Source organism: Vigna unguiculata, chromosome 3 (genome assembly GCF_037176805.1).
Source record: "Vigna unguiculata cultivar grain cowpea cultivar isolate G323 ecotype 2 chromosome 3, ASM3717680v1, whole genome shotgun sequence".
In the NCBI taxonomy this organism is placed as follows: Eukaryota; Viridiplantae; Streptophyta; class Magnoliopsida; order Fabales; family Fabaceae; genus Vigna; species Vigna unguiculata.
In genome coordinates this window covers 15,782,430-15,795,004 of record NC_140794.1, presented here as the reverse complement: position 1 = coordinate 15,795,004, position 12,575 = coordinate 15,782,430, and the positions used below count along the sequence as shown (strand labels likewise).

The 12,575-nt window shown below is 29.3% G+C and overlaps 1 protein-coding gene across 1 annotated transcript; it reads left to right on the top strand.

Moving 5' to 3' along the window:
* Positions 1-8,252: 8,252 nt before the first annotated feature.
* LOC114179785 (protein RGF1 INDUCIBLE TRANSCRIPTION FACTOR 1-like) lies at positions 8,253-12,155 on the top strand. Its single transcript, XM_028066242.2, has 4 exons — positions 8,253-8,554; positions 10,137-10,211; positions 10,378-10,518; positions 11,705-12,155. Exons 1-4 carry the CDS (start codon positions 8,339-8,341, stop codon positions 11,885-11,887), a joined length of 615 nt encoding a protein of 204 aa, XP_027922043.2. The 5' UTR covers positions 8,253-8,338; the 3' UTR covers positions 11,888-12,155.
* Positions 12,156-12,575: the final 420 nt, after the last annotated feature.

Below are 12,575 nucleotides of genomic sequence, written 5' to 3'. Positions count from 1 at the left end.
GTATTTTTTTAAAACATAAGTATATTGATGAAGAAATAAAAGAATAAATTAATTATTTAAAAGTGATAAAATGGAAGCTAGTGTGAGGAAGAGAATAGAAAAAATCAATCTTTGACAAAAATAGGAAGTCAATTACATCTACTTGATTGTTTTTTAATCCGTCTCGTCTTATTTTAACTCTTCTTGTTTCTACAACTATATCAGAAAGATAATTTTCTACAATGAAAATTATCAAAATAAGACTGCAAAATATAACGGAAGATGAATTTTTTTTTGCTGACGAGATGATTATTTACATTAAAAACAAAATATAACTAAAAATTTTAGTATTGATTCAATTATTATTAAGTTAAATAATCTTACAAATCCATAATTAAATATATAAATTTTAAGTATATTTTGGCACCCCCATAAATATCGAGCAAGTTCCACCACTGCTTGAGAAATAACGAAAATTGTTTTAGCAAAACAAAACAATTTTTCAAATGAAACAAAAATTAATAAGAATAAGTAAAGAACTTTTTTTTTTTATATTACCTAGTAAATGAAATGTTTATGCCATTGAACACTTAAATTGAGAGTATTAAACATTTTCATGTGAAAGAAAAATATACAATAAATAAAAATATTAAAAAATAATAGAAATATTCAAATGTGAGACATACAATTTTTTTAATTGACATACACCATTTTAATATAATTACATAAATGTTATGATACAATGAAAAATATATTAGAGATGCGATTAATTTCATGACAAACCAAATAATTAGAAGAAATAAAAAATAGAATATATATATATATATATATATATATAAGGTTACTTAATTAATTGTAATAATTTAAACGAGGACGAAAATATGGCAGGGACGAGTATTATGGTGGAGATATGTACATCCCCATACCCAATTAAAAAAGTCGGGGATTCCCCATACCTAGTCAATGTGGGGATTCCCCGTCAAAACGGGGACGAGTTCGAACAATACCCACAAGGCAAGTTTATTTGCCATCTCTAGTTATATATTTGAAATCCTAATTAGTTATGATGTTAGTATGTGCAACATTACCTTCTTTTATAACACATACCATCATAACAAGTCATAACAACAAGGATAATTTAATTAAGTTTAAACATATCAACACATGGTATAACACAATATTACATTGTCAACAAGATGAAGACATGCCTCGACAACTTCCACAATTAACAACATTAGTTGAAATGTTGTCAGTCAAAGTTAGAATCTTTAGTTACATTCTCAATTCTCAGTGTAACTGCCACACAATGTCTTCTAAAAGACACATTCACATAATCACTCTTTGTAACATCCCAATGTCTTCTAAAAGACACATTCACATAATCACTCTTTGTAACATCCCAACAGGTGAAATTATAAAATGAACACGTATAGCAAAAAATATTATTGACAAAATGTGCTTAAGTAAAATTTTTTAATTTAATTATAATATTGTGTAGTTCAAAACATCAAGTGTCTAAAAATTTTCAAATAACAACGACAACTAAAAAAAATTATATATCTTAACATTTCTTTAAACTGCTTAATAAAAAGGAATAAAAATCATTTCGGGTTCACATCATCCTCTCGTCAATCTAATCTACGCCAGAAACATCTATATTAATCAATATTATCACCTGCTCTTATATAACACACACGTTATTAGGGATGGCAACGGGGTGGGGCGGAAACGGGTTTCGCTATCCCATACCCATCCCCGTAGAAAAAATTTATCCAATCCCTATACCCAAATCCAACGGGTATCAAACATTTGTCCCATCCCATCCCTACCGTGTAACAGGTATAATCTTGTACCCATACTCAAAATATTTTTGAAAAAATATAAAAGGAAAAAATATTTTAATTAAAACATATTTTAAATGTTTGTTTACTTCAATTTTTTAAATTCTAATGAATCTTTTTTTTATACACTAATAAAAGTTATAATACATCACTTAATCAAAATGATGCAAAGAACAAATATAACATTTTTTTGAGATAGATTTTGTATCTTTTGAACACTAATATATGTTGGATGGTGATAAAAAAAATATTCATGGCAATTACATTAAATTTCTATATTGTAGTAAATAAAAGTTATTTATACAATTATAGTGAAAAAATTACACTATGATTGATAACGAGTTAGAAAATAAAAAATAATTAGATAAAATATATCGAAATAATATTCTACGTGATGAAAATAAATAACAAATAAAAATATTAAAAAATTAACAAATGTGTGTCTTAAGAAATAATTTGAGAGACTATTGCAAGAAATCGCACAAAGGAAAACAAATGTATAATTAAGGGTATGATAATATGAAAAATACCTTAGAGATCTAAGAAAAATTTTCAAATATCAACATATATACTCAATGGTTGAGAAATAAAGAAAATTGTTTTGGCAAAACAAAAGAGTTCTTTAAATGAAACAAAAATTAATAATAATAAGTAAATAATTTTTTTTTATATTACTTAGTAAATGAAAGGTTTATGCTGAGAGTATTAAACATTTTCATATGAAAGGAAAATATACAATAACTAGAAATATTAAAAAATAATAGAAATATTCAAATGTGAAACATATACAATTTTTTTAATTGACATACATCATTTTAACATAATTACATAAAGGTTATGATAAGATGAAAAATATATTGGAGATGTTAATGAGTTTCATGACAAACCAAATAATTAGAAGAAATAAAAAATAAAAAGTATATATATATATATGTATATATATATATATATATGTATATATATATATATGTATATATATATATATATATGGTTACTTAATTAATTGTGAATATTTTAGTAATTTAAATGAGGATAGAGATATGGCAGAGACGGGTATTATGGTAGGGATATGTACATCCCCATACCCAATTGAAAAAGTCGAGGATTCCTCATAAACATACCTAGTCAATGTAGGGATTCCCCGTCAAAACAAGGACGGGTTCGGGCAATACCCACGGGAGCGGGTTTATTTGCCATCTCTACACGTCATACGATCATTGCACACACAACAAACACTCAAACAAATAAATAGGAGTAAACTAACCATAAATAATGATATATAATCGAAATTCAGCAAAATAAGTCATTGCAAATAATACTCAACATCACATCCAACTAAATTACTTAAGCCTAGTAATCAACAATCAAACACTAGTTTTTTGCCACCTTTTACCTCACCACATCATCTAAACAATGTCTTCTAAAAGACACATTTACATAATCACTCTTCCCCAAAAACTAATACTTACTTCGCGCAAGAGCATTTCATGCATCTACACTTATTCAAGTTTGATGCATAAGTCTTCTTTATCTTTTAACCACATGATGTCTTAATTTATGTCCATCTCATACATTAATTATATATTTTAACACATAGAATTAGTCACATCAATTTATACATCATCATCATCAATAAACTATTAAGAACATGTATAAAATTAAGAACATATCATTGTAGTCACATATTGGTTATCTGATTTCCTTTCGCTTGAACAAACCATGTTGGAAGTTCGACATCGACTAAAGATGAGATCAATTTAGAGTATATAAGTGGGTGCAAACCTAACCTTACAAACCGATTTTCTAGGGTTGTGTTAGGCTTAAAGTCCACTTCTTAATATGGTATCATAACCATTGTTAAAGCCTATCCTAGCGACATTTGTTATTCGTCTGGGCATATTGTTCCACCTGCTATCAGACCACCCATTAATGTCAAGTTCACACTCGAGATGTATATACCTTAGTGTGAGGGGGGGTGTTAGAAGTCTCACATCGACTATAAATAAGGTCAATTTAGAGTATATAAGTAGGTGCAAACCTCACCTTATAAGTTAATTTTGTAGGGTTAAGTTAGACTTAAAGTCCACTTCTTAACAAACCACTTTTCATAATTGGAAAGAACAATTAGAAACAAGATCCCTTGATTTGTTCATATTTGTGCATATAGTATTACCACTACAAGAAATTTGCTAGTTACCTATTGATATTTACCTACAGATTTTGAATCTGTAGATAAATTAAAATTTACATACAAATATTACCTACAAATTTATTGTTGTATTTGTCATATCTATTGGTTTTTTCGTAGGTAACACTATATGTAATAAAAATAAAAATAATACAAAAATAAATTTACGAATGAGTCATTTACTTAGTTTCTATGTAATCCTAATCCTAATATAAGAGAAGCCACTCTAGAGCCAAAGTGTTCTCCTTTTTCAGCATCACCATTAACCCTAATCTCTCCTATCCTAGTTTCCTTAACCTAAACTTTTGTGGTGTTCCCTTGATGGAAAGTAGTGTGTTCCCTAACATCTACGCTAAAATTGAAGCTTAGTGGATGACCTCGCGAATTTATCTTGGCTTCTTCTTCTCCCACCTAAATTTCTCCATCTTGTTCTCCACCATCCTTTACAACGCCTAATTTTGCAGAAGAATGGAAATTGTGGCCCCATTGGACGTTGCTCAAATGTGGTGGTTGAGTGACACAAGATTCCAATCGAATAGTGGCTGTAACGTCTCTACTGAAAATTACTTAATAAAAATAAATAAATAATAATTTAAAAACAAACATCATACTTTTATTATTTCCAAACGCGAAAAAATTTAAAACATTATTCAGCGCGCCATAAATTAAACAAAACTAAATAATAATGTTATTACAAGTTCTAAAATTCGACAATAAGAATGAAAAACATAATTAAAATCTCTAGTCAAAGGTCCCTTGATATCCTCTCTCCGTAGCTATTCGTAGGTACCTTCAAATATATTAGTAGGTAAAATATATATGGATATATATATATATATATATATATATATATATATATATATATCCCTAGGTACACCTACGAAAATATATGTAATTACCTACGGATACATTCGTAGGTTACCTATGAATATATTAGTAGGTAATTTTGCTACGACCAATTTACCTACACATTTTTGTTTGTAGGTAATCTGTAGGTAAACCAGTCTTACCTACAAATTTTGTGTGTTAGCTATGGATTTCTGTAGATGTGGCTCAAAAGTTTGTGAAGCCTAAAACAAAATTAAGAATGAGACCTTTTATTTAAATTTTTTTTAGCTTTTTCTTTATGTAAAAATATTTATTAAATTATCAAAATTAATTTCATTTAAGATTTCTTTTTTGAATAGATAATAAGACTAATCTATTTAATATTTTTATATAGTTTTAATCACTATCATATGAGTTTGAGAATCAGAATTATCATCATCACTAAGTACTTTTCTTTCTCTATTGTTGTTTTCCCTTATATCTATATTGTTATTATCTTGTTTATTCAAAGAGTACCCACTTGCATTTTCTAATTCATTTTTCTTATCTATTTTTATAAATTTACTTCGTAGTTCCTTTTTGTTGTGCAATTAAAAATCCAACTTTTCTCTTCTTTTGAATTTTTGGATAGCTTGATTCAAATTTTCTAGTTGACATATCTATATACTTTTATATGAAATAAAAAATTTATAATATATAAAAAATACTAAAAATAAGTATATAAAAAGAATGAGTTAAAACAATAAAACGTGGTTCTGGTTATCAAGAAAGTAAACTCGATTGATCGTAAGTTTGTAGTATCTTGAAGTATCAAGTCTCTTTCTCTTTCTCAAGTTCCAACTATTTTCATAAACCTGCAAAGTTTATTTTGAGATTAATCATTAATAAAAATAATTAAAAAAATTATTATTCTTTTCAGCTAGAACCCTAAACCCTTATCCCTAAACAAAACCAGATAAAAAAACACATTTATAATCCTAATAAAAAATCAATAAATAAAATAAAAATAACATAAAAACAAATAGGAAAAAAACATATTAACTAGAAATGAGAACAAAAAGATTGGTACACACAAACAATATGAGATCCAAGGAATGAAATCTGTCAAAACTCTTAGAAGAACAACTCTATAACAAAAGAAAGCAATGAGAGACCATAAGTGAAATCAGTATATAAGAAGTCACATCGAGATAAAAGAAGAAAATAAAATCAAAATTGAAGTCACATAGAGATAAAAGAAGAAAATAGAATAAAAAATTGAATCATATAGAGATAAAAGAATAAAATATAATCAAAATAGAGCGATATTAGTACCAAATTTTTTTAGGCCTTTTTTTTTTATTTTAAACATAATTTTATTATTAACTTAATAAAGTTAAATTTATATTAAAAAATATAATTTGAGACCTTCTTTCTTAAACATAATTTTATAATCAATTTAATAGTATTAGTATTAAAAAAGACGAGGCCTTCTTTTCTGAAGGTCTAAAGTGAATGTTTTACGATTGAGTTTGTCCTAGATTTTTGTAGTAGATAATACCACTTTTTCTTGTAGTGTATATATTCTCATATTGTTAATCATTGTAATTAATGTAATTATCAATCAATGATTGTAAACATTACTTACTTTATTTATTTGTTGGGTCTTAGTGCTAGCCATAATCAAAGGATCATGTATTACTAGCATTTGCTATATATGTGTACTATTATCATCAAATTAATACATCATTCAAAATGTCATGGCCATACACATCCCAACAAAATGGTCTGATTGTGAGAAAACACATACATATAGTTGAATTTAGCTTGATGTTAGTAGCCCAAGCCAAAATGCCTTTACATTATTGGTGGGGAGCATTCTCCACAAGAGTATATCTCATAAACATACTACCCTATCTAGTCACAAATGAAAGTCGTTACTTCTTACTTCTAAAAAAAGATCCGGACTACAGTTCTCTAAAACTATTTATGTGTGCTTGTTATCTCTATCTCAAGCCTTATAATTAGCATAAATTACAATTTCAAATTAGATGTGTGTTCTTGGGCTTTAGTAACTCTCACAAAACTAAATTATCATGGAAGAATCTTTATTTCAAGACATGTTATCTTCATTGAGGAGCCTTTTCCTTTCCATGATGGGTTCCTCAATACAAAAGGTCCATTGAAAACTCTAACTGAAAGCCCACTGGTTTCTTTTCCTTTGTTTGCTACAAATAACACAAAATTTTCAAATGACAATAATCTTGATCAAGAATAGAACCAATAAATCCACTAAGATTGCAAAAGAACAAGATCGAGCAAATTCATTAGAGAGGCTTAATGACTTCAATGAAGATCATATTACAAATGAGTCAAGAAGAAATAGTCCAACTCATGATGACATTGATCTCACTCAAACAATTGTTGAAACCCATCAAGACATTGGACTAGAAACAAGGTTGGAATTTACAAGCTAAACCATATGTTGGATTAATTGAAACTTGCATAGATTGAAAGGAACCAGAAAATGTCAAAGAAGCACTCACAAGACCACAGTGGAAAGAAGCTATGGCCAATGAATATAAGGCCTTCATGTCAAATCAAGGCTAAGAGAACATCATTAACCCCAAATGAGTCTTTAAGACCAATTACAAAATAGATGGAACAATTGAAAGGAGAAAGACAAGATTAATTGCTAAAGGGTTTCAACAAACAATTGGATTAAACTATGAAGAAATCTTCATTCCAGTTGTCAAGGTCAGTACAATTCTTAATATTGATAGTTGCAGTACATCAGAATTGGGAGGTCAAACAATTGGACATAAACAATGCTTAGCTTAATGGATACCTCAAAGAAATCGTTTTATGTGTCAACCATAAGGGTTTATAGACTCAACTAAACCTAATCGTGTATGCAAGTTATCTAAGGTAATCTGTGGACTAAATTAGTTAACACGACAGAGGTTTATATACTATCCTTTTTCTTCCATTTATTTTTATTCCTAAATTAAACAATACCTTGTTCTACCTTGTGCTTAGCCAACAAACAACTCACTAGGATGAGTTTTAACCATGATTATGTATATATATTAAGAAGTGAAATTTAAGTCTAATCCAATTCTACCAAATTCGACTTTGTAAGGTAAAATTTTTCTTATCATTATTTAAATTAATTTTATCTCTGATCGATGTAAAACTTTCAACAACTAAAATTATAGTTACTGCATATTAAAACCTATTTCAAATTTTTAAAATTATGTTAATGAAGCCATATATTAAAATAATAATAATAATAATAATAATAGAATAAAATAATTGTGGAAAATATGCAGATATATAGAAACGGTGGAGTAAAAGAGAAAGTAGTGAGATTAATTTAAAATTAGTATCCATGAGTGAAAGTAGATGTATATAGAGGATTGGTAATTGAGTAGAGAGCTTAAGAGAGAGTAGAAGAGAGAAGAGAGAGAGAGAGAGAAAGAAAGAAAGAGAGAGAGAGGGTGGTGGCTTGGATCAAAGATCAATGAAGGGCAGTGGCTGTAGTGAAGCATCATCTGGCGGAGGAAACATGAATGTGAAACCTGCATGGCTAGAGAGGCTTATGGCTGAGACATTCTTTGGCAATTGTGGGGTCCACCAGAATCAAAAGAAGAACGAGAAGAACGTCTTTTGCTTGCACTGTTACCTTAGCATCTGCCCCCACTGTCTCCCTTCTCACCGTTCCCATTCCCTTCTCCAGGTATCAGTTTAACTATCATCGTCACAATAAACTTTTCAAATTCTTTCACTCATATACCCCACATCTAATATATAAATCCTTTTTTCTTCGATCTTTTTTCTATCTTTACTCACTTCTCTTCGCTTCATTTGCATGTGTCTCTTTTGTCCTTCTTCTCACTTGGATCTTGCTTTGCATGTCTCTTTTCTTTATGTTTTCACTGATTTTTCATTTTTTGACAATTTCTTGATACTTTTTCAGTTATTCAACATGTTCATATATATTTCAGAACTTAATTTTAACCAATTTGGATAAAACTTCTATAAAATATATGAATCTTGTGTGGGATGTTTGGGAATTGGGAATCCCTTTGCTTTGCTTCAATAAAGAGTTCAACACTTTTTGAAACATGCAATTAGAAAGTAAGATTCTGTGTCAAGTCTAACTGTTAATGGAATTCACAGTATTTCTTACTAGAATCTGTTTGTGCTAGTTTGATGTCTTTTGTTTTTCCACTACAAAACAAGTACATCATTTTTATTTTTTTTTTAAAAGAAAAAAAAAAGTTACCAAATTGAAATTCTGGTCTCATCTTCTTTCATTAATTCTCTCTGCACATTGAACTTTATTTTCTACTTAAAAACCATTGAGTCTTGTTTTTCTCAAAATTGAATGTGTCTCCCTTGTTAACAAACAGTGTTGTCTCCATGTATTTATTGTTTTCACATATATAAATGTCTATATGCATACATTTATACATGGTTTTCCAGAATGGTTCACCATGTATTCTTTGATTTTCACTTGCTGGTCTTTTGGTTTTTATCACATAAACGGAAAAACTCTTTTTTATCCATTTTCTCCTGTAAAGGTTCCTCAGCTGTTCCTTTCATTGAAAGCGAAAGCTTTGACCAAATTGTTCCCAATTCTCGTTGTGTCTCTATACTTTATCATTATTATTTATATATCTTCCCCCAACTTCTTCTAAATTGCTGCTATTCACCACACTGTCCCTCAATTCTGATCTTCATATGTTTAATAAGATTTGCTAGAAATGATTATTTGATGTTTCAACTTTATTTTCAACCACAAATTCTTCATATGTTTGATTTGACGTTCCGTTTAAACTTTAACATATTTAATGTGGGTGATCAGATTCTAAACATGCTAATAGAGACAAAGTAGAATAACTCGAAGAGATAAATAGTTATTTTTTTTTTTCGAAATGTCCTATGGTATAAGTACAAAGGGTTTCTCCGATACTATTTAGAGAGGAAGAATATAAAAAATAGAAAAAAAAATATATTTTTCTCATAAATTAAAACGAATTTATAACATTTTATCAATATTTTTAAAAATGGTTTTAGTTTGTATATAAATTAATTATAAGAGTTGATTTTTAATTTTATAAGTTCCTTCGCATTCAAATTCAAATTCAGCTACCAACTCAACTCACACCTCACACGTACACAAAGTCATTATTGTGTTTTTTGTTAGTGAATTAAAGTGAATTATTATTTAATAATGTGTGTGGGTTCATGCATGTTCATCTTCGTGCGTGTGAGATGGAAAAACTAATGGAGGTTTTTGAGGTCATTTTGTATAGGTGAGAAGGTATGTGTACCATGACGTGGTTCGATTGGGTGATCTAGAAAAGCTCGTCGATTGCGCCAATATTCAGGTCGGACAAACGTAACTCTTTTCAAGAAATCACATAACCTTATCTGCCATAAAAAAAAAGTAAATTTTTTTTCACTAATTAGCAAAATTAACACTATATTTATGGTGAAAAGTGAATGATGATGACGATAATTACAACAATAATTATGGTTTGAATTGAATGGCAGCCATACACCATTAACGGTGCCAAAGTGATATTCTTAAATCAGAGGCCACAGTCAAGGTCATTTAAAGGCACTGCCAACACTTGCTGCACTTGTGACAGGATTCTTCAGGAGCCCTTTCACTTCTGTTCTCTGTCATGCAAGGTTTTTGTCTCATGTCACTGTTTATCTCTCTTTCTCTCTCTCTTTTTCTCTCTTTTTTTTTTCTTCTCTCTCAACTCCTTATTTTTTTTTTCTTCTTTGCCTATTGACTCTTGCAAACAAATTACTGGTCAACACTTTCTTTAACTAAATGCACACCGTGCTCTTCTAACATGAGCTACCATTTTCTAATCAATTATTTCAAGTACAATATAAAACATATTGGTGTAAAGAACACTTTCTTCTTTTAGTAAAACTAGTTACTTATGTGCATTACGAAATTCAGAAAGTATTCTTTGTATACTCTATTGTCTTTATCAAATTCATGACATTTTTGTGTACCCAACTACATCAATTTATCAAAACCAAGATAAAAAGGTGTGTCTTTTTTAAATCGATTACATTTATAGTCTTCAAATTATAGATAATCATTACCAAACTAATTATTCTTTTATTACTTTTTGGAAGTGATAAACTTTTTAAGGAAAAAAAAAGTGGAGTAGAAAGAAGTAAAATGAATAATAAAATTTTCTATAGTTTGAGTAGAAGGTTTATGGAAGAGGTGGAACAAAAAGAAGTGTGAGTGTATATATTATAATGACACATAAGGTCCTACTAAAATTTTTATATAATCCAAAACAAGATGGTATACATATGACATTTTCTTAATGGATCCCACAATTTTTTCACTTTTCCACATATATAATGATATCAGTTCAAGAGATTTTTTCCATGTAGGTCTCACCAAACTTTCTTTTTCTTTTCACTTTTTTTCTCCCAAAACTTTTTAGTTATTCCTAAAGGTATATCTAGACCTGAAACTTTTTCTTACAAACAATGGAAAATGATTATAGTATGATGAGAACAAGAGAAAAAAAACATATTTTTTCAAAGGAAGTAAAGTAATAAATAACTATTTTTAATTTGTCATAATATCACCTTAATGGTTTTATGACATAGAATACAATTGAACTAAGAATAGTATATATTGTTGTGTTGAAGTTGAAGCTAGTGTTTGTGGTGATGAGTCTAAAAGCATACATAGAGGTGAAGAAGATACATTTGTTTGATGAAAAAGAAGGTCCACAGAAAATAATTGCATGTAATTGCAGCAGGTTGATCACATGGTATGTGATGTGAGGGTTTGGGTGTGAAGCATTATTGAATCTGATCTTACATTTTTTTGCAGTTTGAGGGTCTAAGTGTTGATTGCTATACCCAATTTGTCCCCACTTCCTCTGAGGCTACCACTAGCATGCCCAACAATAACAACAATAACAATAAGAACAAGAACAAGCAGAACACAAATGGCTTCTTCATCTCTCTTGGAAGCAGAAGAAAGGGGGCTCCCCATAGAGCTCCTCTTTCCTAGCCAAAAACAATGCCTACATTAATTGACATTCAATTCTCAACAAATAAAAATGCATCTGTGTAACCTTTTCTATTGTTTCCTTGTGTCTTTCACTTATGCATTCTTTTCATTGCCATCTCTCAGGTATGGTGGTTATTCAAGCCACTCATTTTGTGTCTACGATGGAATGAAATGTACTCATTTCTATTATTCGCTGTGCTGTTTATTCAATACAATGTTGTATCAGTCTAAACTACCAACTCATTAAGTTCTGTTTCCAACACTGCATGCATCAGGATCATCCTTTCTCTTCTCATTCTACAAAATTCTCAATCAAGATTACTTTAGCGGCTGAGAAATTTTCATCATTTTCGATTTTCTGTCGTATGTGTTTAAGGGTCAAATATGCATCAAAAGGTTTGGAAGTACTAGAGATATCAAGGTCTTTCCTTGGGGACATAGACTTTTCTTTTTGAATAACCTCTTTTCTTTTCCTTGTCCTACTTTAGAGACTCATAACATACAGACTTTTTATGTTCTTTGGTTTCCTTTGGGTTGAACCTTTTCCATTTTGTGAATCCTCCATGCTTTTTGAACATTTCCTTCAACATGTACATCAGACAGGAAAAGTTTTCTTTGGTGTCTGATGAATAGTTGATGACACATATTTTATACACATATTTCTTTGTTGTGTTTGTGTAATAATTGA

What these genes read in the sequence shown, in the direction of transcription:
- LOC114179785 (XM_028066242.2), top strand. Translation starts at nt 8,339, where the DNA reads ATGAAGGGCAGTGGCTGTAGTGAAGCATCATCTGGCGGAGGAAACATG. An exon ending in GTTCCCATTCCCTTCTCCAG is followed by an intron (nt 8,555 to 10,136) that starts GTATCAGTTTAA and finishes CATTTTGTATAG; the next exon opens with GTGAGAAGGTATGTGTACCA. An exon ending in TCGATTGCGCCAATATTCAG is followed by an intron (nt 10,212 to 10,377) that starts GTCGGACAAACG and finishes ATTGAATGGCAG; the next exon opens with CCATACACCATTAACGGTGC.